Source organism: Oenanthe melanoleuca, chromosome Z (assembly GCF_029582105.1).
Source record: "Oenanthe melanoleuca isolate GR-GAL-2019-014 chromosome Z, OMel1.0, whole genome shotgun sequence".
NCBI lineage: Eukaryota > Metazoa > Chordata > Aves > Passeriformes > Muscicapidae > Oenanthe > Oenanthe melanoleuca.
Window position 1 is genome coordinate 64,594,811 of NC_079362.1, and position 27,589 is coordinate 64,622,399.

The window sequence follows — 27,589 nt, forward strand, 5'->3', positions numbered from 1 at the left end:
AATTAATGAAATACAGTTCTTCAACACCTAAGGGTCAGGTATAAATACTGGAATAAATGTAAAAGAATTAGACAGATAGGTACAGTTGTAACACTTAATGACATCCATAACTCATTCCACACAAAACATCCAATAAACAGTATTAAATGCAAAACTTCTGGTTCCTAGAATGCTTGGTACAAATTGCATCTACTTAAAATTCAGAAAACCTGTTTTCTTTAAGCATAATCCAATAAAAGTTTCAATTATATCTTGCTAACACAGACCATTTCTTTCTTTAGATTCAAACTCTCTGCCTTGACACCTAAGTACTCTAATATTACCCTCCTACACAAAACACTCTCTGAGAATACCATATTAAAGCAATCTTACAGAAGTTGTTTTTTCTCATTCAAAAATTACCACCAAAAAGAAGTCAGAAACTCATGTGATACTGGTTAAAATAGCTGGTATAATTCCAGCAACTGCTGTCAGTTAGAATCATTAAGGTTGGAAAAGATGCAGAAGATCATAGAGTTCAACCATTAACCTAAAACTGCCAGATCCCAGACAAAACCACACTCCTAATAGCTTTCAGGAATGGCAATTCCACCCCTTTCCCTGGGCAGCCTGTTCCAATGCCTGAGCACCCTTTCAGAGAAGAATTTTTTTCCTATCTAAACCTATCTTGGTCCAACTTGGGGTCCATTTCTTCCTGCCCTGTCTATTGTTACCTGGGAGAAGAGATGGACTTACATCTGGCCCCATCCTCCTTTCAGGGAGTTGTAATGTTAAGGTGCCCCCTGAACCTCTTCTTCTCCAGACTTCAACAACCCCAGTTCACTAAGCTGCTTCTCATAAGACTATATTTTCAAAGGCGTGCTACTCACTAACTCAACTCACCTCCACACAATATGGTTAATGAAAAAATATTGAGGCTTTATCTCTTTGAATTAATTATGCTTTTGAAGCTGTCTAGACATTACCAGGATCAGATGACCTTCCCTACTAAGGCTTTTTAGTTCCATGGGCTTATTGTGGGTCAGCAGAGCCTGGGCAGCCCCGAGGACAAACCCCATCCCAGGGCACCAAGCACAGCACAGCCCATGGAGGGGATGCTCCTGCTGGGCTCAGCCTTGGGCAGCCTCAACGTGAGACCTGGGGGAGAAGGGTGGGAAGGTTCTTCAGTGCATCCTGAAGTGCATCCAGAGTTTCCTGAGGAAACAAAGCTGGAACCTCCCTTGAGGAGCAGCTGAAGTCTCTGGGCTTGTCCACTTTGGAGAAACAGAGGCTGAGCTGTGACCTCACTGCTCTCCACAGCTTCATGAGGAGGGGAAGGGCACAGGGAGGTGCTGAGCTCTTCTGCCTCACATCCAGGTGCAGGATGAGTATCAGTGGCTCAGAGCTGAAGCAGGGAAAGTTCAGACAGGACACTAGGAGGCATTTCTTTACTGAGAAGGTGTCACAGACTGACACAGGTTTCCTGAAGATATGGTTGATTGGTCAATGTCCTCAACAAAGGCTTTAAGTTCTGGACAGCCCTGAACTGGTCGGACAGTTGGATTATCATTGTAAGTCCCTTCCAACTGGACTACTCTTTACTCATTAAACTTTGGAGACTTTTAACTTTCTGCTATTGTTAAATTTCACAGACAGAATACTGTCTTCAAGCCCTGTGGGGTAAATAAAGCAATCCAAATTGTTTCTTTTCACAGGACATGTCCAAATCCTGGAAAGACCTGTCACTAGCATGATGCAAAATGCAATGAGTTTAAAATACTTTTCTTGTCATTTCAGCCATGCAGTGTCTATGAAAACGCAATTATGCAGCCATTTATAGTAGTGTTTAGCTGATTTTCTCTTACTTGTCCAAAGCATTTTAATTCACAGCAATTCAAGCATCAGGGATGTACTGAGTCCATTTTTGGTATATTAGTTAGGCAACTTGATTAGATGAGAGAAAATCAGACAATCTTCATCATTTATAGTATCTTAATTTGTTTTTCATGATCTACAAACTACTCAACCTAATAAAGAAACTCTGCTAATGTCTAACTGAATTCAAAATATCAACAAACTGTCTAAAATACTGATTCTAACATTTAATAATAATTCCTATTATGGAAGTAGTACCTCTGCGCCTACAATCTGGAACAACATACAGTTTGCTTAAGTGTATTTTTAAAACTTAATTTCTCCATAAAGCACAATGGAGTATTCAGGTTTTTTTCCTCCTCTTCACAGTCTGATCAGAAACTGTGAATTTTCCTCTTAAAATAATATTTTCATGTATCCACATGTTAAGCCAGTCTCTTTTAGAGGAAAAAGAAAACAAACCATGTTGTTTAAAGTAATTGATAATTGAAGTATTTTTTTTACAGTGGACCACTCTACAGACATATTAGTTTGGGAAATTCAATCCTTACTGTCACTCTGGAGTAAAGGAGATGGCATATTTGAAACATCAGTAAAAAGTCATTCATGAACCTGCTACAGACAGCTGCAGTAACTTAATTAATGCAAATGCCACATGACATTTTGCCATTTGATTCTAACCATAAAGATCAAGACTGAAGCCATAAAATAATTTCTAACAGTGTCTTTGACACTTTTCAAACAACATCCATCAATATTCAGTTACATCTAAAGTGAAACTTGCAACTCCCAATTGAAATCCTCAGTCTTCCTAATGAATTCAGTTACACTGAGTCTCTCCCCAGAAATTATTCTACTCCAAAGGAATACTGTGTAAAGTTAAACTTTGTCCAAGAATTTTTCTAAAAAAAATTAACCAACAGCTTTCATGAAATATCATTAAAAATAATTTTAAGTAACTGAACTAAAATAATACAAACAAAATACATTTATTATCTAGGGGCAAAACAAATCTATTTGCTTCCAGATCTCACTATATTAAGTACTTACTAAAGATTTAAAAGAATGATATTTAAAGTAAATTAAGCCACAATAAAACACAAAAGCTAAACAAGCCTCACAAAAAACTCTATCAAAGATAAACTTCAACACTTACCCGTCATTAGAACATGTCAAAAATTCTTCCTTTATCTTTGGATGCCAACAGCCTGAATTGAGCATTGCTGTGTGACCCTAAAGAAATAAACACAGAGGTCTTAGAGGGCCTTGTAAGCTATCTTACAAGGTTTTATAACCTTTACTCCAAATCTTTCAAGTGGAATCACATGAAAGCTGAGAGACAAATCAGACCCTTCAGACTGCATCAGAATGATTTAACAGATTCTATGTACTCTGTCCATGTCACTCTTGCTCGTTTTCAACTCTGAATTAGAAGAACCCTGACACTCTTCAACTTTTTTTTTCCTTTCTTTCAGAAAATGGCATAGAATTACACTTGTTTTTCTCTTGGGAGAACTCTAATGCAAAGAAAGGATAAATAATAGGCATCACTACAGTGTCACATAAACTTTTTGAAGTTAAAGAAAAGTAACAGAAGTAATAGTAACAACCAGGGTGACAAAATACACCAATATCAATCTACACTAGCTAAAGATCATGTTGGAGAAAAATGAGGAAACAGAATTTTAGAGTCAAGATGGGTTTAACCTCAGATGAGTTTTTCATAAAATACTGAAGTTGCAAATTGACTAGTCAGTTGTCTTTTTTTAACATTTAAAAAACAGACAATGAGTGTTTTATGCAAAGTGAGCAATTGGCATTATGGTGACTATGAATATAACTACATTACTGAACTATATATTGTCCAAATGGCTTTACTTCTTTGAAGTACAGGCACATACTCATTGACTACATTCAGAGCGAAATCTGGAAACTACTCCTGCAATGCTGGAATGACTTCAGTTTGTTTTAAGCACAAATAAGGAGAGAAATACTGAAAAGTTAACGAGGCAATATAACAAATATTTTAGCATTTTGACTGTTGGACCTCAATATACTGGAATTCTAGACATTTACAAGAGAAAGAAAATCTAAATTATTTTTAAGCAAACTAGAACTAAAGCAGATGTTATTTGATGGTTTTATATATGTATCACAAGCCAAAAGAAATAGTCATGTGACAAGAACAGCTTTAGGCAAAACAGCACTTAGCTTAGTTTCTTGGCAATATACTTTACATGAAATAAATACATCAAATTTATCATCAATCTGAGCTTTAGATTTTATCATTACTTTTAGGCTTAAGCTATTTTAAAAACTGACCTGAATTTAAATCATTTACATAAATAGAACCATTGTATCAAAGTTTGTGGAAATACAAGGGCAAAGTGGCCAAAACACAACCAACTGTGGTTGAAGCACTTCAAAACTATGAATGAACCCTTCTACACTTGCATTTTTAATTACCATTGTACAAAAATGTACACATTGTCTTACACTCACAGCATGCAAGTAAACAACCTCCAGCCCCTGCCTTGAAACCTCCAGCCCCTGACTTTACCTTTGTGTTTGTCATATCCACAATGTACTGGTCTCCCTTTATGCATTCCATTACTGGGAAGCCATCTCTGTCAAGAACTTTTGCCTGAGAGTTGCCAGAGACAACGAGAATGACATCTCCTGTGCTGCTATACTGTAAAGACTTGATTTGGTGACTACAAAGAAAGAAGAAAATAGGAGAAATAAAACACTTCAGTTAACATTCCTGTAAACCTGCACTAAAATGAAAGTGTCAACATATTGCAGAAATAGACCTATAGACCTTTGATATTCCTGTATCAAAGAAGTGGGAGGCAGAAAATCTTTTACTAATGGAATAAAGTTTTTTATTCCACTGTGTGTGTGCATATGAGTGTGTCATGTTTTTTTTAACCACACATAGCTCATCAAAAACGTAAAATGTCATTTCTTGTAGACATATTTCTTTAAGAATGCTATTATAACACCAATGGAAAAATAGTATGTGTCAGATTTAACTACCCAGAGCTGAAAATCCTTTTTCATCTTCCCAAAAGTAAAATGTGGAATTACAGTAATCTGTAAATTACTATAAAAGAATGTTGTGGTCATACATAAAACTTCATTATACCTCACATATTAGGATATTAGTCATAGGTCAGCACTCTTGAATCTTTTTGTATGGTTGGGACTTCAATTTCAGCAAATTTTAAGATAAAGTTAATAACACCATCAGCTCAGTAAACATGACAATAGATAACCAGTTGTCCAGTTTCCTATGTCTTAGGTGACTGCTCATTTGTTGTAATAGTGTTCTCACATACATGTCCCATCAATTGAGAAAACCTGCAGCAGAAACCATGGAATACCAAGACAACGAAAATGAACTGAAAGTGCAAAGCTGACTGATGAATGAAAAGCTCAATTCCAGTTTCAGCATATTCTCTCAGCATCTTGCATTATGAACAAATTTAAGAGCTCTTGCTGTATCTGAAGCAGGTATCTCTTTGATCCATTATACTTCATTATAAGGATAGCAAAGTATGCAAAGCAGTCTATCCACTTCACACCTGCCAGAATTTATATCCCAGCAGATATTAATAGAATGTGCACAGTAACATTACTTTATATTACTTCAGATCTACATCCAGATTCATCTCAAGTACAGGACTGAAACACATTTGCCAGCTAGATTTGGATTCTCGTGGCATCCAAAGTATTCTTGAAGAAGTATCTTCCATTGTTTAAGAACGTGACCATGTGCATTCAAATCCTAGCACCTTTCAGGAAACTACATTTTAACACTAATTCCCATCAGTGAAGTTAACACTCAGATGACCAGCAAAACCAACTGTGCAACTTGTAACTTAATATTTTAGCAGTTCAGCTCTTATACAGCAGTGGCTTCATATAATTTTCTCAGGAGTAGCTATTATCTGTTAAATGTGTCCTCAAACCATGAGTTACTACAGAAACACTTAAAATACTGTAATACCTACTTTAAAGTTCTGCACTGATCATAGTAATGTAAACTAAGCATAAATTTCTTACTCAAAGAAGTTTGGCAAAACTGATTACATTATAATACAAAAGCCAAAAATTGCTCCAAGCACCCTATTATGTAACACTAACCAGCTGCCAAATTGGACTGAGTATTATAATCTGATTTTTAATAGAAAGGAGACACTTAAATCTGGGAATTTCCAAAATAGATCACAGTCAATGTCTGAAACAATATTCTGATCCTCAAGAGCAAAAATGAAAGAGGCGATGGCCAGCTACATTAAGCTCAGAGGAAACACTGAAAGAAATTATAGGAAACCCACAAGAGAAATAATATCTAAAGTCTAGAATGTTCTCTGCAGACAGACGATAAACCTAGACTAAAGCATACATCGGATTCAGTTTTTGTAGAACAAACATCTTAGGAATTAAAATTTTATTCTCAATAGTACTTCCAAGTGCTCTTGCCCAAAGCTCAAAATATTCCTAAGGCCCACTTGAGTACTGTATAGCGAATGAAGTACTTATTAGGTTGTATTTCTCATACTCTAATGCTGAAATTGGTGAAAGAAAACAGTCAATATCTCCAAAGCACAGGTTCATATTTTGCACTTTTTCACTGTTGAAATGTAAGAATTAAACATTCAAAAACTAGACTAAAACATATTTTCACTTGATGCACGTCTCATGCATGAAAAGGATCTGACCACTAGGTAACAACAAACAGCTCAGAAGTAAAATCTGATTTCTGAAATAATCCACAATACATAAAACCCCACAGGAAAAAAACCCCCTCTTTTCAGACACTGACATACTAGAAGTCAAACTACAGACATTATTACTATGAACACGGCACTGTTCCTAATTCAACAATGTCATCTCATAGCTTCTTAGTATCAGCATGTCTGAACAAAGTTTTCTTCCAGCTTAAAATTTCTCCCAGTAAGGAAAAGCAACTGATTTTACAGCAACTAGCACAAAGGAACATAACCAATAATTTATCAAGTCAGTCATGTAAAAAAATATTAGTTTTACCTGGTTAAAAAATTCAAACTCATGTCTTTTTGACTTTTAAATGCAATATGACTTTTAAAATCATGTCTAAAAATTGCTTCTACAAGTAGAGTATTTGCAAAGTCCCAGAAGTTACTGCTTTTCTGATGTTTACTGGAATATGACTAAGAGTGAGGCTCTGCAAAGGCAGTTCTTTAAGAAAATATTTTTGGTTGTTACTAATGTTATAGCGAAAGTCTTGGGAAACTTACAAAACCCTTTTAATAGCATTAATCGGAGTCACTCTGGTTTAAAAACTGCCAAATGCACACAGCAGTTTGTACCAGGATCTGCAGAACAGGCTATATACATGGGTGGAATCATGACACGCAAGTATTTTCTACACACATAACCGCTTTGTCTTACACTTGCTTTTGGCTTTAACACCAAGGTATGGCTTGAAAGTACTTGCTTTTTGTCAGGCTGGGGTTTTTTGAACTTTACACCACAAATACAAGGAGAAATTAACAGAGTAACCTGATATTATGCTATGAAATTGAGCCTTGAAAATATAGAATTTATGTAAGGCTCCTTTATGTTTAAAATTAAATTAAATTTATGGCTCCAGATCTGGATTTCTGCTAACACCTGTGTTTCCATACCAGAACTTCTCAGAATTCTTTGAAATTCAAGTATATGAATGCTAATAGCCCTTCAATAATAAACTTCATAGGTAAAAAAGTAATATAAGAACATATATACGCTTGGACACAAGTTATATAATATTCTAAATAGTGTTCACCAGCTTGTCTCAATGTCAGCTTGAAAGCTGAATCTTTTTACCAGAGATATAGCTCCAGTTTTATGTTTAGAAAAAGATACAGAAGTTGTATTTGAATAATAGTTTTTTTAAGACCCCAAAATTAATTCATGATACTTGCATCATAAGCGCAATTTCCAAACTTCACACCGCCAAGTCTATTTTTAATATTATTTCATGTTTATGCTTTAAGTACTTTAATTATACATCAACGTACTCAAACCACAAGAATTTCACAAAGAACATTTATATAAAAATACTTGTGAGATCCTTGCAACACATTAAATGAACAGTGTCAAGAATAACAAGTATTTTAAGTTCATCTTCATCACTAGTTTTTTGCCAAAAGGAGCTTAACAATTTATCTGGAAGCTGTCCCTGAAATAGAACATTAGCATACAGTCTACTTATGGTTTTTATACATTTACATTTTACACCATTATTAGCAAGTACTACTAAATTTGAATGCACTCTTATGCTAAACCTAAGAACGCCTCATTAAAATAAATTCCTACTGTGGGAGAAAAGACTGTCAACTCTTTCTGCTCAGTTACAACAGAGGAAGGAAAATATCATTTATATCCTGCTAACTAACCATGTAAATGAAATCCATGCCAGAAAAGCCTGAATGTCACTTTACATTTGAAAACTTTTATTTATTTATTTATTCTTAAGTGGCATGTTTACTTAATTATGTTTTCAAAGTAAATGTGTCATTTGCCAGCTTATTGTAAGAAGTCAAGGTCTGTCAAAGAAATTGGAATTGCATCATGCATTAAAGTACACTTTTTATTCTTCCAATTTTTCGCACTTCAGAACAACAGTAGAATCCCTTCCTATTTTGCTCCTCTTCAGGATAACAGTCCTAACTTCTTCTCATATTTCATTATCTAGATTTTTGGCATATCTATAGTTTTCTAGCCTTCCAAACTGACTGAAACTCAGCTGTAGCTTTTTAAGATATAATGATTAAGAATAGACATTCTAAGTACTACTTACTCTATGTAAAAAAAATTTCAATCCCTTTTTTAATCATACCGAAATACCTTAAAATATGTACCACATAAGTCAGGTATAAGAAAATTCCTTGTTAAAACCACTGTATTTTGTTTTATTTTATGCAATATGCTTTCCAGAAAGGTCAGTGTCCACTACTGTTGAAGGAGTTCTGTATTCCCGTCCTCTGAAATAATTAAATGAACTTACTTCACTTACTTTCTAAATTAACAATATGTAGAGCATGGAAATAACTCTAAAAATGCTTCCTACATTTTCTTTTCAATTCGCATATATAGAAACATAGAAATAAATGTAAATAAGTATATTTTTCTTTAATAAAGACAGTATTTCACACTATGTTGCTATATAGCGATCACTGCAATGCAAAGGACCAGCACCTTCTGAAACAGAGGACTTCATAAAAATTAAATAAATCACCCTTCCTTTCAGAAATCCTGGCAGAGACCAGAGAGGCTCTCCACAAGGGGTCAACTGTTCTAACTTGCTTCCTCTCTTAATTTGTTCTTTAAGAGCAGAATACATATAGAAGGTGCATTCTCTTAATGTCAGTCACAACTATGATAGTCAACTTGTCTTTGAGAGGTTCCTTTTCTGATGTGCCATTAACAATTGCATTGTCAAATTCATCCATGGCTTTCTAAAATGGGAAAATATGCAAGTCACTGTAAAAAGCAGGAAAAGAATTAAGCAGACAAGTTCTTAGGTTCACATTTCTTGTTATTCAAGAGCCTTTAAAAAAAGCTGTCTTATAAGGCTTTTGTGCATTCTACCAGGAGCTTAACATGGAACATTAAGTGCCAAAGGCAATCTCCATGCCTACCATTCACAAGGCTGGAGCGACCGAAAAGCCTGGAGAGAGGCATCCATTCCAGCAAAATCCCAAAATTTTACATCATAATCATATCCGCCAGTTATCAAACGAGCACCTGAAGGATCCAACCCCAAAGCGGAAACCTATAAAGAAAAAAAAAAAAAACCAAAAACATAACCATAATCATTCAAGCTTTTTATTTTTTTCTACAATTCTTCAGGGTGTCACCAAAACATAAAATGCTACCAAAGCTAAAAAAAACCCCGAATTTAAGCCTCAAACAACCCAGTGCACTGGTTTCTTACTAAAATATCTTCACTATATTTTCATTTTGAAATTTCACTACCTTGATTAAAGTCTTAGCACTTTTGAAGGAGTAGAAAGAACAGAAGTAAAAATTAGATAGTCTGAATAAACCACTGAACACAGCTGAGAAAAAATAGTGTTTACCTCTCAATCATCTCATTGCAAAAAGTTCTGTTTCTATGAAGAAAATTGTACTCTAGACTTCTGTCAAAAGCACAAACAATACTTCTAGCAAGGAAACAAAATGGTGTTTAACATCCACCAGCTTAAGATTCTAAGTTTATTCAAGACAGCTCATGTGCACATATGCATTCATTGCTTAGTTAAATTTCTCTTCTGACAAAAAAAAAAAGGGAAGAAAATAAGGTAGAAACTTGAATTTTTTTAAAAAATCACAGATTTAAAAAAGATACTATTGTAACAAAAAAGGTCAAAATAATTTCTCAAAATCCATTTGCTTTATACACAGAACCAGCTTCTCAGAGCTATTCAAAATTCAGAAGAAAGAATTCTAACACTTATTGCTCTCATCTGTTTTTGTCAAATCACAGGTCAAGTAAAATGGGAATTTTAATTCTCTCTATTTTAATTCTCAATTTGAAGAATGGTAATGTTCTATAGTACAACAAATACTATTTAATATACTTAAACAAATATTAGTGTTCAAATCACTACATGGAGAAATAAGGTAACAGAAGATATTTCATCAGAAATTATAAAAAATAATTATTTAAAATAATTTACCTCCAAAATTATTTCTATACATTTCACATTTGTGAAAATATTGTATCTACTACTATTATTTCAAACATTAATATAAGATTAGCTGGACAATGTACTAGATTAATTTAGATACCAAGAGACTAATTCTCAAAAAATTAAGTATCAACATAAGAGAGTGTTGAAAAATTCTATCAAAAAATATAAAACAAGAGTATTTTTGGAATTACTCAAAATTACACCAGAAACATTAAAATAACTGAAGAAGTTTAAATTAAAAGATAAAACTCATATGGGATTCATGCTTACATTGCAATGGAGCCCATGGGTAATACCTAGACTGTAACCAGCAGATTACTTTAAAAAAAAAAAAAAAAAAAAAAAAAAAAAAAAAAAAAAAAAAAAAAAAAACATGGGTCATCCCACATTTCTAAGATAGATAATCATCATGTTGAAAATCCCTTTCAGTAAGAAGAAAGATAGTCTCCAACACTAAGTAGTAGTAGTACTACTACTAGTACTAGTAGTAGTACTAGTAGCACTAGTAGTAATGATAATGATAATGACAAAGATGATAATAATGTTCTATAAAATGCCAGGAAAAGTATTTGAAGAGAAAACAGAAAATTCCAAAGGAAAGAAAATAATATTATACTTCACCAAGAACATTTGACTTATACAAAATCATGTGGGGAAAAGAACCCCAATCAAACAAAAACAGTGTACACAGAATAAGACAAAATGAGTGAAGGATAACACCTGAGAACAGTGTCATGACTACAGGTTAGCAACACCAAATGTCTTCAGGGAAGAAAATAACTTCGGGGAATTACTTTCAGATGCCTAAAACTATATTAAAAATTCTAGATATGGAAGTAGAAAAGTAACAATAACTCTACACAGAAGATGCTTACCTATATGTATCTTCTTTACACATATACATGAAAAGTACTGACAGGAACTATGATTTAATGCAGACACATAGTAATACCACCAAATAAAACTTGCCTCAAAGATATATCAGTCTACTACTGTACTTTTTTTTCAAAGCTTTAGTATACATCTATATGCACTGTGTTATGGAGACTTTTAAAACTTATGTAAACTGTTGAATAGTTCCCACAGAAAATATTTTAAAACATGGAAACAAGTTGATGGAAAAAGTAATCTACAGAAAACAATTATCCCAATAAAAACAGCATGTATGAATGAAATCTATCACTTAAGATGGATAATTTGCTTTCCTAGAATTTAGATTTCCTTACATGAAATAATATGGGCTTCTTTTGAGTTTTCTTTTTCCAGTTTAATGGAGAAAAAGTTCACTTAGCTATTTCTTATCTTATCAAAGACTCATCTCTAGTCATCTTCTCCTTTAGGTTCCTGCTGCTCCTGACCAGCTCTGTGGTGGCCACTTTTTAAGAATCACCTCCTAAGGCAGGAACAGGCTATTCCCAAATGTTGGAAATCAATCAGGTGAGGCAGAAGGCCAGCTTGGCTGATCAGGGATCTTCTGTTAGAAATAAGGCAAAAAAAAAAGGCATATGCCCAGTGGAAGCAAGGTCAGGTGACTTAGGAAGAAGAGATGCTGCTTGCTACTGCAGGGAGGAAATCTGTACAGCCAAAGTTCAGCTGGAGTTGAAGCTGCCCAGAACCGTGAGGGAAAATAATAACTTTTTTTCTCAAGTATATTAATGGTTAAGAGCACAGTAGAAATAATATCAGCCCATTACAAAATAAGGATGAGCACTTCACAAAGAGGTCAGAGACAAAAGCTTTCTTTGCCTCTGTCTTCTAATGGACCAAGGCGGTCTCAGAGTGACTGTGAGGATGATCAGCCAATCCTAAAATTGCACAGGATCTGCTGCTCCAAGTGGATCCCCATAAACCTATGGAGCCTCATGAGGTTCATCTGAGAATCCTTGAATCCTGGATGATGTTATTCCAAAGCCTTTCTTGATGACTTTCAAGCAGTCTTGGGAATCTGGAGAGGTCCCAGCTGACTGGAAACGGACAAAAGTTGTCCAGGTTTTCAAAAAGGGCAAGAAGAAGAACAATGCAGTCATCAGTCACCACCAGCACAACTTCATGAGAGAAAAGTCTTATCAAACCTGATTTAACCCATCTAGTTAATCAAGGGAAGCCATTTGATGCTATCTTTTTGGATAGAATAAAGCTTTTGATACTGTCTCTCACAAAGTCCTTCTTGATAAAATGAATTAGGAAAAGGTCCTTCACCCTGAGGGTGGTTGGGCACTGGCAAAGTCTCCCAAAGGAAGCTGTCACAGCAGCTGAGAGAGTTCAAGAAGTGTTCAGACAATGCTCTTGGGTACATGGTGTGACTCTTGGGGTGTGCAGTGCAGGGCCAGGAGCCGAACTTGATGATCTTTGTGAGTCTCTTTCCAACTCCGAAAATTTTGTAGTTCTGTAATGCAGGCACCTCACAGTATTTCAAAAGTACAATGCCCTAGTATAACCAACTGTCTGAAAATAGTACTTCCAAGAAAACCAAGATGCAGCAGAAATGATGGCACTCTTTACCAGGCAACTGATTCCTTCTTAATCTAAATGTCCTGTTGTAATTTAGAGACATTCACAACAGAGATGTTTTAAAATGTGCAATCTCTTACGTGTTTCTAAAAAGAATATGCCCCTTTTACAACTTAAATGGAAATTTTGAACCCTAACCATTTCATTCATGATCTCTGACATGCAGAAAAACTGGGCATCTCCAGATTAATCAGAACACTCAAGTATTCTATTCTATAACTTCTACATGAGGGAGCAGTTGTGATATGAGATATTAGAAGGCACATATTTCATTTTCTTTCTTAAACTCACCTATATATCAAAAATACCATGAGACTTAAAAAATATATATGAAGTTTCATTGGGAACAGTAATTCCTATTATACTGTACAAGCAAGACAACTGGGAAATTAATCAGGTTTCTGGGAAGACTCTCTAGCTTGGGAAGTCTTTCCTGAGATTTCTCAGCTGCACAGGAATAGAGCCATCATCAAATCCACATTCATCAGATTGAAGAGGTACAGATGGGATATATAAGTTTAGCTGAAATACAGTACATGGTATGAACATAATCAGAAGACTGTATTAAAAAACACTGGGACAAAACACCAAAATCAAAATATGAAGTTACTCCCATCCTAAGCTCAGGGCTAAATAAAACAAGCAAACCAAAAAAACCTCAAAAAGATAACCCTTCTACAGGAGAGAGACTTTTTTCAATTTTATGTTCCATTTACTGCATCAAGTCTAATCCAACTATGCTATATATATCCCACATTACAATTCACCTCTGTTCTAGGTGATGACAGCTGCATTCTCCTGCAGTCAAAATATCTCAGAAGTCTTCCAGAACTGTAATTTCCACTTTATCAGGCTGATTAGTTAGAAATACATGATCTTACTCTTTAAGAAGTTATGAAAAGATTTACTGGTTTAATATGCAGAAAAATAAATCAAGAAATTTTATCTAAAAAAGTTTGTTAGGACATGTATTCAAGAAACGTGCTGCAGAAGCAGTTACTGTCACATGTAAAACGGGAAACTGATTTGCACAGAGTACGCTACTCTGCAAAACCTAGTACTCATAAAAATTCATATGCAACGCAGTTGCATGCACTGTGTGGAGAAAAATCCACTCTATTTTGTTTAGTGTAATGCAATCCATCTTTTATAGGCCAATCAGCCCACAAAACCAATGGAATTTATGTTGGAAGATGTGATTATACAGAGAGAGAAACATACAGAGCAAAAGAAGATAGTTCCAAGTAAGATTGTGGGTCTTTAAAAGAAAGCAAAGGAGCAGTAGTGGAGATAAAAATCTAGAAAAGACGTAGTCAAAGACAAAGAAGAATAAAATCTCAACAAACTGAGAATGGTGTATAAAAGGCACTAAAATATTGAGGTAGAATTAAGTACTTAGCTGCAAAGAAGTAGTTGGCAATAACATTCTTTAAACTCATGACCAAAGAAAGGTCTAGATTAGACTCATGTCTACGTATTAGGAAGATCTATCCTAGAAGAAAAAGTCTAATAATTACAGAGAATATACTTGATGAAAATGAGACTACAATTTAGTCAAACTGAGCTATATTTAGGTTATTACAGGAAATTGAAGAGGTGGTCATGAAACACAATTTAAATTGCATTAAGAAATGAGACTGACTAAAATAACAAATCATGGAAAAAAATTTGTTTCTTGAACTTTAGCTGGTAAGTTTTTGTTAACCTATTTCACAGACTGGTGCAGTTCTAGAAAAGCATGAAGGGTTAAAAACATCACTTACTGTCTTTGTTCCATGCTGGAGTGTAATTTCGTGAGAATCTGGGATTTTCTTGACAGGGTTCTGGAATAAAAGAAAATTCACTTCCGTGAAAACAGTGCTAACCCCAAAAAACCCCACTAATGCAATATTTATGCAAAAGTTAGAAGGTTTCCATCACACCACTCATAACATGAGGAGGAGAAATGGGAAAAATCATAAACCAGAGATTGATTTCACATTTTTATTTGCATAGATATACTCCCAAGAATATGATGAATAATTGATTTAAAAATATTACAACATCATAAGACTAAAACATGAAATTATTTTCTTTTTTTTTTCCCCCTCTTCGGAAGATATTAATTTACACAGAAAGAAATATATTGGAAATACTCAAGTAGTTTTGAGCAACTTTCTACAAAGTTCATGCGAATCATTACGCTCAAAATGCTCATTTATCTGGCACCACTCCAGTTTCCTAAAACAGACACTTATCTATCTTCTTGATGCCTGACATCTTTGTTATAATTTTCTGTTGCCAAAGTGCTATTTTAAAATAATTTCAGGCACATTTTACACCACACATTAAATCTCCTGCCTTATCCATCTCTGCCAATCCCTTCACTATTTTTCATGCTTCACAGAGAAGTCTTTATAGCATCAGATTGACTACCTTCATACATGTTCTACCTTCTTTATCAGTTCCATCTTTTAATCCTCTGATAAAACAGAAACTTTCATTATCTCTGGTTTAGCCATACCTACCCTTCTTCTATTTTTACTTAAACTACAAGGAAGTATGTTTAGATTTGGCATTATTCTTTACTTCGAGGGTTGTTAGGCACTGGCATGGGCTGCCCACAGAAGCTGTGCATGTTTCATCCCTGGAAATGTTCAAGGCCATGTTGGATGATGCTCTGAGCAACTCGGTCTAGAGGAAGGGGGTTGAAATTAGATGGTCTTAAAGGGGAAAGAGCATGGAGGTTGTGCATGTGCACTCCTAATTTGTCTTCCAGAGCAACCAATTTGCTCAATGGAGCCTACCGGGAGGTGGCAAGACATTCCTGGCTAATGGGAAGTAGAGAATAAATCTGCTTTCCCTTGTTTCCATGTGTTGCCTTCACTTTTACTTCATTAAGCTGCCTTAATCTCAATCCATGTGGGCTTTTTTCCATCTTCCTCTCTTCTCTCGCTCTATCCTTCTGAGGATGGGAGTAATAAAGCAGCCTGGTGGGCACCTGGCATCCAGCCAAGTTCAGCCCACCACAAGGTCACAGTAAAGGTTTACTAATAGCTACACATGACATCCTAAAAGGTACAGCCCACATGGCATTAAGTGACACTGCCACTTGGTGGTTTAAAAACTGAGAAGCAGTTGTAAATTCCTCAAAATTCCCAAGGAAAATTGTGATTTAAAAATTAGTTTATTCTTCAACTGACCCTAACCCTAACCCTATAAAGTACACAGGCAAAGGTATATTTGTAATATAAATTAAGTTTTCAATGCTCCATCATTCCCTACACTATAAACTGGTATTTGCTGTTCCTGGGATGCAAAAAACTGCTTGATACCCATTGCCTGCACTTGCCATCCAAGCACATTCCATAAAAACCAAAGTATTTTCACAGAAACCATCTGTTGCAGTCTTACCTTAAACACTTCAAGGTTGCTTTTCTGCATTGGGATATTATAGAATTCTTCATCTCATGTACCTTTACTGCAAAGGTAGGTATTGTTTGTCTACATTGTGTCAGCACTGAATTTAATTTTCAGAAGGTATCTTACTTTGAGAAGTCTTTCAGTACGTCAAAGAAAAAAGTAATTTATCAATAAGCAAAATTATCTAGAACATGCTTATTTTATTTTAATTGCTAGCTCCCTCAGGTAACAATAATTAAACCCCCTTTTTCATGAGAAGAGTGAAGCCCTAACATGTGAACATTTTTGCTTTACACCACATTCACGCTAAACAGTATTCTGGCTACTCATTTTAGGGAAGAAGAACAGATAGAAATATATTCTGCCACCTGATAAATCAAACATCCTGAGCCTGAAAGTCAGACACTTGGCGACTGCTACTGGTGCTAAGCTCTGCAGTGTCCAAGGGATGCCTGACAGTTTAAGTAACTGTTTAGACTATTCAAAACAAAAAATTAAGATAACAACATCCAGGAACGTATCTTGGCATAACATCTTCAAATTAGCTAAACATTTACAAAAACCCAAGGTGGCTTATTCTGTTTTAGTCAACCATGAACTTCCCAAATAACTCAGAATGCTGTATCTCAAATGTGCTACAGCACATGCCTATATGCACACAAGATAACAAGATACAACCACCACTTTTGCAGTTATTATACTCCAAAGAATAATTAATGACATAAAATCATTTGTTTTTCCACACTTCTGAAGGGAAATATAGCTAATACATTTATATTGAATTGAACATCTGACTATCATGTATACTGGAATATTACTGTACATATGAAAACAATGAAAGGATAGAGTTTGCCTAAAGTGTACTGAAGTACTTCCTAAAGTACTTTAATTTCTTCCTGAAGTACTTCCAGGACTTCAGCTGTTGCTTGCATTTCAGATGTTAACTTTACACAAACTGATGCTATGATTTCACTAATACTGTTCTGCTAAATTTGTATTGTGATTAAAACTAGAGGAGATACAATCTTTACAGAATTTCCAGGGCTGTTTTTTGTTGCTGCTGTTGTTATTTTCTTTTAAAGCACATAAGGAAAAGACAATATTCTAAATTTCTGCTTCAGCAGAAACAGAGGAAAACAGTTACAGTGTTGACGTATCTCCTAATATTTTTATAAATTCCGTGGCTGACATAGGATTAATATATATATCTAATCTGTGAAACACAGTATTCCATGAGTTCACAGTTTTTTCTCAAAATGAATAGTCTTACCTTACAAGCAATTTCTGCAAAGAGACACTGCAGAATTCACATCAGCATCACATCTGCAGTATGGAGTTTCAATTTATTTAAGGGAATTCCAGCCCTAGTTGAGTGCGATATTCCTGTGCCTAACAACAATCTTCTATTTACTACACCACTGTCAGCAAATACTGTGGAATTTTTTTTCCTTGTTCCATTTGGGAGCTTCCTTATTCTCAAACAATACTCAGAAAACATGTCACTAGCAACCAGAGGCTGAAACTAGATTAGTCTCCCCAGAATGTCTTGAGAAAAATCAAAGACAAAACCAAAAAATCTAATAAACCAAAATTACTCACTTTTTCATAGCTCAGCGAGAGAAGTGGAAAACAATGCATTTATACCTAAAAGAATCTCTACTGTTCTGTTTGCAGAGGTTTGTATATAAATGGAAATTATATTGTATGAGAGAGACTTGCAAACTATAGGCAATCTTTCGCCCTTAAATAGGAACTTTTCTGTTTACCCACAGTACTATAATTTACAGATAAAAAACACTTCTTTTTTTGTGTTTGCAATTGCCCTTACAAAGGATCACGCCTTCTTTGAGAACTTCAAGATCATATGCTGCCCTGGAAAAAAATCTGGATAGCTCCTGTATTCTCAGTTCTCTCCTGAAATTCTTCCTGAAATGCTTCCTGAAAACTTGAAAAGACTACCATTTTGTGAGAGCAGAGCTATGGCACAGCGTGGAGAAAAAAATTCAGAACTACAGCTGGTTGAACTAAAAGGTAAGCACTTCCCTTGTTCCGAGCAAGAGAAAAGGTCAAACCTGGTTTGGCTACTACCTATTTCAAATATCTTTAAGAGAGTCTTTAAACTGATCAGGGAGCTGGAGCACATCTCTTGTGAGGACAGACTGAGAACATTGCTCAGCCTGGAGAAGAGAAGGCTCTGGGGAAACATTTATAGCATCTTCCTGTATCTGAAGGGGGGCTCAAAAAAATCTGTAGAGACTTACCACAAGGACATGTAGCATTAGGACAAAGGGAAATATGTTTAAACTGAAAAAGGGGACAGGTTTAGGTTAGACATTACAAAGATATTCTTTACTGTGAGGGTGGTGAGGCACTGGCATAGGTTGCTGAGAGAAGCTGTAGATGCCACATCCCTGAAATTTTTAAGACCAGTCCTGGATGGGGCAATCTGTTTTAGTTGCAGGGGCACTGGAATGAGATGGTCTTTAAGGCCCCTTTCAATCCAAACCATTCAGTAATTCTACAAACCATTCTGTGATTCTACTAACCAAAAACTCCCTTCTGCTCCGTGTGTAAACAAACCCTGCTCTTTTGGGTTTCTGGTTTGATATACTCCACAGGGAAGGTGCTGTCTGTTCATGGGCAGGAGTGATGAGAAAAGGCAAGAGCTACACTTCACAGAGATTTCGCCATTTCTGGTGAAATTACAGGTTTCGCAGAACAAGTATAACAGAGGTGGTCTGACACACATGATTACTGCCTTACTTGAAGACAGATGGAAATGACTGAAATACTAAATGGGCAGCAGGAATAGCCGGTGGAAGTGGAAGGGGAAAAACAAACTCTCACAACAAATGGTAATAAAACTACCTCCATCTACTTAAGAACTTAACTTCCCCCAAAAAAGGTCCCCTACAGAAGGCCATGTTTTAATCATTCAAATCTCAGGCCTTCTGGCAATTAAGAAAAAAGAAATTTCTATTTTTGTTTAAATACATAATGTTCATGTTTTCTTTCATATTTTTTTTAAAGCTTATCCTTTTCCCATCCAAAATGACTGATTTGCATGGAAAAGAAAATATCATACTGCTGAGGAGCAAGGTGGGGAGGGCAGGAAAATTTGAGATCCTTTGAAAGGCTTTTACTTTTTTCACCACATACAGACTGACAGTGTTGAAATCTGATACTAACAAATTTATCCCTCTTCTATTTTCTTCAGCTAAGCGTTAAAAATCACAAGTGCAATCAAAAAAAAGTAATCAAGATGACGAGAAGAATTAAAAAGAGAAATAATTAAAACAAATGTACTATCTTCTTATAAAAATGTTCACACTATAAATTATGTTACATACTGAAAGAAAATGCTTTTAAAACATTTTAAGGACAAAAATATGGGTAGACAATTCACCAACAATCACAACAGAAAGGATGGGATATCTCACACAGTACTTCCCAAAGCAGACAAGTACAACAGCACAAGCTCTTCATAAAATCATAGAATGGTCAGGGTTGGAAGGGACCTCTGGAGGTCATCCAGTCCAACCCTCCTGCCAAGGCTGTGTCACCTGGAGCACGTAACACAGGAACACATCCAGGTGGGGTTTGAAGTCTCCAGAGAGGAAGACTCCATGGGCAGCCTGTAATGTTTAGGCTGATAAGATACCACAGAAAAACCAGTGAATTCTGGAGATAAGCCACTGTTTATCTCAATCACCAAAGAAATCTGGTCCAACTGCTACAGTATCTAGGCACAACCATATGTTAATACGACAGCAGAAGGCTACAATTCATGCTTGTTGTTGCTTGTTATTGTCTGTATCAAAATGTGTTTGGTTTACAGGTCAATTATTGTCTCCCATACACCCCTTAAGATACAACCTAAGGGGTTTTATTTCAGTGTAAAGAAGTTCCAGAACTTCACAGGGGGGTCACTTGCACAACCTTCATGCACTGGAATTAACCTCAGGCCCACAAACAAGCAGTTTTTTCCTATCTCACATCCAGCTTCAATATGCAAGTGAAGGAAATTAAGAGACTATTTTAGTGATGATGAACAGAGAGAACAGAACCCTGTTCCATTCTTCAATATTAAGTCTGATACATTATTTGAAGAAAGATAAAAGGAGTTTAAGGGGAGTACTTCACAAATCTGTAAGAAAACATCCCTCATTCCTCTTTTGAAACTAGATAAACGTTTTCAGCTGTTAGGCACACAGATGTATTTTCCATGACAGCAGTGAAAAGTGAAGGCAGTGGTAAGTGTTCTAATTTATTTTTTCAGCTCTTTTTTAAACCTGTTTTTCAAACAAACACACAGTGATGTCATGTTTTGTTCCACAATCGTGCACTGATTGAAACCACGCTACTTGTAAAATGGGCAAGTTTTCAAAGTCACAGTTTCTCACTCTCTTCCTCTGTAAATTAAACTGAAAATAAGCTATACACTAAGGTTCAAGAGAAAGATGGAGTATGAAAAACTACAATATGAGATATGGGCAAGATGCTGTTCTACAGCAACAGAATAATATAATTTTTTGGGGGTTTACAGGAGTGCATTACCCACAAACTTCCATGCAGAAGGAAACACACAGATTTGAAAGGAGATTTCAACAACTTATAATTTCCTCTCCTTTAGGTGTTAGAATTGACAGATGTATTCTCATGCATACTTGCATGTTATTAAACTCAGCTTGCCCCAGATTCATATAATCTGAGTTTCTAAATGTGATGCACCTAAATATGGAAACAACTTTCTTAAGACTTCCTATACAGACTTCAAAAATAAGCAAATAATGTCAAGAAAAATAATCAGTGTACCAAAAAACCAAAATAATTCTGAAATCTCTCCTCTCATGAATTATTCACAAAAGTGCAAAGCATCTGAATTCCTAGCATAGGTGCCTTGATTATGTTGGATGAATCAGGGCATGTTTGTCTGTATTATCTAAATTTATGGTCTGAAGATAAAGGAAAACATTCTGAAAAACAGTGGGCACATGCAAATACACTGGTATGAATTATCTTGGCTGGCATTCCCACAGAACATCCAAATTATCTGTTAGTCATGGAAAAACATAGATAACTATAACTGCATGACGAATGCAGAAAAAAATAACAAATAAGAAATATCAGAAGCGCCCCACATAATGATATCCTTCCCAGTTTCCAGCCTTTAATATAGGTAAATCAAAACAGCACAGCATTTGCATCTTGAATTTTAACTATAGGAAGATCAAGGAGATGTTATTCTTTCCTTTAGTGAACTAAGATGTATTGCTTCAGTGTGCACTCAAGAACCAAAAGGTGCTTTAAGTGGATGAACTTCCTTTCAAATACCTACAGGAAGTAAATTTAACTATTCAACACAGAAATGGTACTGTGACTAGTTTCTCCCAACATCATCTAATTCACAGATCCGTGTAATTTTTCTCTTATGATCTGAACCTAAGTGCTTTGTCAAGTTCAACCAGCAAGGGAAGAGACCTTGGATTAAATCTGTATTCCAACATGACTGCCTAAAATTAGTAAATTTCTAACATTATTGTAGGCCAGATACAACACATTTTATTAGATGTTCTGTCAAATGGTAAATCAGAGACTGTGCCATAACATAACAGATAACATCAATTAACTCTCCCCTCTCATGCCACTTACCAGCACATCCCTTTCTGAAAAGACTCCAATAGCCTAGCAGTTTAGAAAGGGTATTGCAAATACAATCTCAGCATGTCTGCAAGCAGCATTTTTAAACATAAACAACATACTTTGAAAGTACAGCAAAAAGCTTGCTTGATCTGCTTCTAGGGGCTACTTTTAGACAGATTTCAAGAGGTTGCTACTTTTCATCTAGATTCCAAAACCTCATTCAGATAAATTTCTAAATTTGTAACAAGCCTTTGATTTATGAAGTCATAGTTTATATTTATGATTTTGAGCTGGGAATTGTTCTCGCAATGTATATCAAAGAAATTCTCTTGAGCCTTTTCTAAAACAAGTTATAATAATTGATAAAAAATCTAAAATTGCCTGGAGTCATTCAAGTTTCCTCTGCATTTTATGGGAGACAGGTTTACTAAAACTGAGTGTTCCAGTTACATTCCACTCATATAACCACCCACCTGTTTAATCTTTACCTTCTCAGTTTCAAATATGTATAAATACTTTAAATTTGCTGAAACTGTATGTATGACTGCTATATACCACCAAAAAGCACCCATGTTCATGCAAGCCACAGTTTTACTACAGTAAAAAATAAAAAACATTATTGCTACCTGCCATGATAGGAATGCAAAAAAATGTACAGCATTTTCAGTCAGGCATATCCTTTATTAAGGTTATTCCTTAGAGCTGAATAGAGTTATTTGTTTTAACATAATGGGGTATTTCCATTTACTCTGCAACAGTAAAACAGATCACACAACCATAGATCAGCAGACAATGAGGAGAAATAAAATAAACTCTGAAAGCTCTGTTCAGGTTGGTAGGCTTCCAAACCATAGCTTAATTATGAAATCAGAAAGGACAAATGATTGTGAACTTTTAAGTCTTCGGAGTAGAAGCGCCAAACGTTTACTTCAGATGCGAACAAGCATTCACCTATTCTACATTCAGCTTGTGTAGAATTTTGTCCATGTGGGATTTCTATCACAAGGAATATGCCATAAAAGACACCCATGAAAGAATCCAAATCCAAAACATAGGATGCACAACCAGACTGAACTTAATATTTGTTAATGCATAACATTTTTCAGCCTGCTAGCCAGTTCACTTAATTATATACATTAAACTTGCTCCAAAACTTCTTTTATCTAAATTATACAGACACTTTATCATTACCACCATTTGGCAAACTTTAGGGAATAAAGAGCATGAAGTTCTTTCACCTGACTCACCAAGATAAACCATGAACACTTAAATGTTTTTTACTCCTTAAAATAGCTTTACTGTTCTCTAGATTTAACATCTGTCAAAATAAAAGTACTTACGAAGTATTTAACAATTCAGAAACATGTACAAAAAAATATTCCTTCCCTCTATATATGTAAAAAGTCAGTAAGACTACTAAGCCTTTGTAATTCATGCAGCAAAACCCAGTTTTAGTTACATGCCCTTCTATGGAAATACATTAAAATTACATATGTAGAAGTGTTAAAGATTCTTTTGCAAGTTGTGTAAGCAGTGAAATTAAGTCCATCAACAGCAATCCAATCCTGGGCTCATCAAAACTTTAAAAGACAATGAAACCAATAGATGACCAATATTTAGCATTGCTATCTAAAACAGAAATGGTATTACTACAATTGAAATAAAAAGTATTTTCTCTCATATCAAAAAAGAGCCTTATGCTTATTTTAAGACTTCTGGTGAACATATTAGCATAGAATTTCATAAATATCAAGATAATACAACCTCTATACCATCATAATGGCAACCTCATGAGCAAGCCATCACTTTTAAATGGTTTGAATTGTTTGTGTTTTAATGACCAAAATTAAAACAATCCACCATTGGTACATGTGTACACCAATCCCTGACCTTCAACGGTCCAATGCATTTCAGTTTTACATACCTCAGTTTTCTCCTCTGAAAAAATGGGAATAAGTAATACCTATTTCAAGGAATCTGCTACAAGGTCTTTTAACAACAATGGTGATTTTCACCTAGGATTCACCTGGGATTCCCCAGGGCTTCTGTTGTTCTTAGCAAACACACTACCATCAGCAAATTAAACCATTACAGCTAAAGAGAGAGAAAGAGGTCCACAGATACCTCTTTCCAACAGTTCTATAATTGTTATTGTGAAACGTGTTCATTCAAAAGTTCAGGATCTTGAGAGACAGAAATTTATGTATAACATCCCGCCTAGCGACAATGACTGCAGTTGTCTACAAATTTACCAAATAATTAGGGTAACAAATTAAAAGAGTGTCTGTGTGTGTGTGTGTGTGTGTGTGTGTGTGTGTGTGTTTTTGTCCGCTAGCCATGCAAAGAAGATCTGCAACCACAGGGTGAAGGTAGGAAGACAAGGGTTAAAAATTACAGCATGTCTCTCTTACTACAGGAAGGAAGAACAATTTCCTATGTGGCTTCCACAGCTGGTTCCAATTCCATTACTGTTTCGATTACTAATTCTCCCATGCCACCCATAAATTACCTTCAAAACATTAACATTTAAGATTTCTTATAGCAGCACAATTTTATGTAATGTGACATGAGAATAAATTGCTAAGTGACTTTAACTATGCATCTGGAAAGAGGAAAAGATACATTTATATTGTATGGACTTGAGGTCCATGCTTGGTAAAACACACCTTCCCTCATGCTTCACTCAGGTATATTCTTCTATATTTAGCTTATGGCATAAGAAAGCAGTGCATTGTGGCCAAATTATGTATCCCATACTGCTAAAATGGTTGTAATACCCAATAGCACTACAATAATTTTCAAGATGTTTAAGGCAAGTACTAAGCACTACGTTAAAAATGGTTACCAGTATGAATATCCTGGCTTTATTTAGAATCATAAAGCAAATAATTGCAAAATGTTCTGTCCAACAATTAAGAAACATGCTTGTCTTCTATGCATTTACATGGTACATCTTACTATAGTACCTCCTATGTTGAGATCTCTCCAGCATATTGTATCAAAAATACTGATTTCCACACATGTAACACTGTCCGAAAATTCCAAATGGCTACAATTCATAGACAGAGAGACATCGGTTTCTAAAGAGCAATCAAACTATAACTGTTCAGTATGGCTCAGCTCTAGGTTATATAGGAAGAAAACAAAAGACCTCAACACACCTTTCAAGAGAATGTCACCCCTGTTAAACCCAACAATTACAGTCATTCCTTAAGGAGCCTGAAGTATACGAATACACAGAAGCAATGCTTTTGCTTTTTAACCCAGACTAGGATAAAGACCCATTGTCTTGACAACGAGCATTTTAGCTGTGTGCAGGAACACAAATGTCACTGCTCAAGGTGTCTCCCTAGACTTGAGATCACCTCAGTAGGACATGCAGGTGGTCTGGAACCCAGTTCTTTCCGATCCCACTGATGAGAGACTGCAGGAGGCTGTTCTTAGAGGTTTTCGTGGTTGTTTATTGTTCCTTATCTCAGGAATGCTTTGTCCAGTGATCAGCGCTCTGCCCGCCGGTCATCCAGGGCAGAATCTGCCTGGCAGAGGCAGGACTTATCTTTTATACTCTAAATTACATGTTAGATATTTACAATTAATTCCCAATACACTTCAATCTTATTGTAACGTCTAGTTTTGTCCCCATCCAATCAAAGGATGCCAAAGTGGCACTTCAAGATGGATGACACAGAGAAGAAGGAGGAAGAAGCATACCACACCCCAAATCCTCCATCTTGACCATGAGCCCCTTAATATAAACATTCTAGAAATTCACTTTTCTATCTTCTAAAAGTCTAATTTATACTCTACTTATTTTCTGTGACTTGTAATTCTTCCTGCAATGTTGGTAAGTTGTTCCAAGGAGCTAAATCCAGCCCCTGAGACACTTGGGTTTCATTCGAGGGTCTTTGGGGACCCCGCCCAAGGGGGTCTTGAACCTCCCAGGGAACCCAGAGGAATACTCTGGGTTCCCACAACAAAAAGTCAACATCATATCTTACTGAAATGCCTCATTTCATTTTATTTTTACTGATATTAATTAAGATCTCATAAATCTTTCTTCCTTCCTAACATATAGAAAATGTAGATTAGCTACAACCTATTATAATTTCTCCTTATTCAATAGATTTCTTGATCTTCACAAAGAGTTGCTGACGATACTCCATACTATACAAAGATTACTTGAATTACAGGAAGAGTCTTCTTCCTTTTACAATCTAAAGATTAAGTTTGGATAATATTATTCAAATGACATTGCTATTAACTGTGCATATAATAAATTTGTTAACCTAGCTGAAATGTATTAACAATAACATGCATCTTCAACTTGGTCATAACAATTACCAATATATCTTTTAATTCATACCAATCTAGTACCAAACTGGCAACTTCAGATATTCAGATGAAACCCTACAATCACTTTCTTTCCAAGAGTTAGGAAAGAAAAGTACAGTCCACAGATATAAAGAACTCCAGATTTCAACCACATATCTACTACCTATCTGCTGTAAAATTTTCAGTATGACAATTGCTTTTGTGCTTATATGTTTTAAACAGAAAATGCCCCACCTTGCAGGTATGCTATGCTGATACTCCAGTAAATATAGTAGGTTTATTGAGCCACTCAGATTCCACAGAAATCATTATTAATGCCTATTATTTACAAACAATCATTGAATAGTTTAAGTTGATAGGGACCTATAAAGGCCATCTAGTCCAATGCCCCTGCAATGAACAGGGATATCTTCAACTAGATCAGGTTGCACAGACCTCTTTTCGACCAGGACTTGAATTTTGTTTCTAGGGAGGGAGCATGTCCCAACTCTCTCTGGGTAACCTATTCCAGTGTTTTATCAGCCTCAGAGTATAAAACCTTGTATCTATGCTAAATCAACCCTCTTTTAGCTCAATGCCATGACTCCTTAATAACTAAAGACCATGCTAAAATGTTTGTCCCCACCTTTCTTGTGGGGCTCCTTTAGGTACTGGAAGACTGCAGTAAGGTATCCTCAGTGCCTTCCCTTCTTCAGGTCCCAGTTCCCTCAGCCTTTTCCTCATACGAGAGGTGCTGCAGTCCTCTGAGCATTTTTGTGGCCCTTCCCTGGACTCACTCTGAAGGCTCCCTGTCCTTCTTTTTACGCTGGAATCCTAGAGCTGGCTGCAGTGCTCCAGGTGGGTCTCAGCAGAGCAGAGCAGAGGGGCAGAATCCCCTCCCTGCCCTGCTGCCCTGGCTCTGGATGCAGCCCAGGCTTTTGGGGCTGCAAGCACACATTGCCAGGTCATTTCCAGTTTTTCATTCCTAAGTTCTTCTTGGCAAGGTTGCTCTCCATGCCTTTGCTCTCCAGGGATGTAAAAACAAACAAAACCCCCCCCATAATAAAGGGGGAAAAGTAACAAGCTTTGTGCATAATGCTTTTGTTACAAGTGCAGTCTTGCTTTTGTTAAGAACACAG

General features: G+C 35.8%; 1 protein-coding gene across 1 annotated transcript in view; it reads right to left on the reverse strand.

Annotated features, from left to right (window-relative positions):
• The window catches only part of WDR70 (WD repeat domain 70), a 139,065-nt gene that overhangs the window by 78,885 nt on the left and 32,591 nt on the right, over nucleotides 1–27,589 (reverse strand). The window contains exons 7-10 of the mRNA XM_056513716.1: nucleotides 14,858–14,917; nucleotides 9,528–9,661; nucleotides 4,415–4,568; nucleotides 3,011–3,087 (exon numbers count right to left, since the gene is read on the reverse strand). Of these exons, the coding sequence (XP_056369691.1) occupies nucleotides 3,011–3,087; nucleotides 4,415–4,568; nucleotides 9,528–9,661; nucleotides 14,858–14,917 (425 nt within the window). The remainder of the gene's footprint in view (nucleotides 1–3,010; nucleotides 3,088–4,414; nucleotides 4,569–9,527; nucleotides 9,662–14,857; nucleotides 14,918–27,589) is intronic.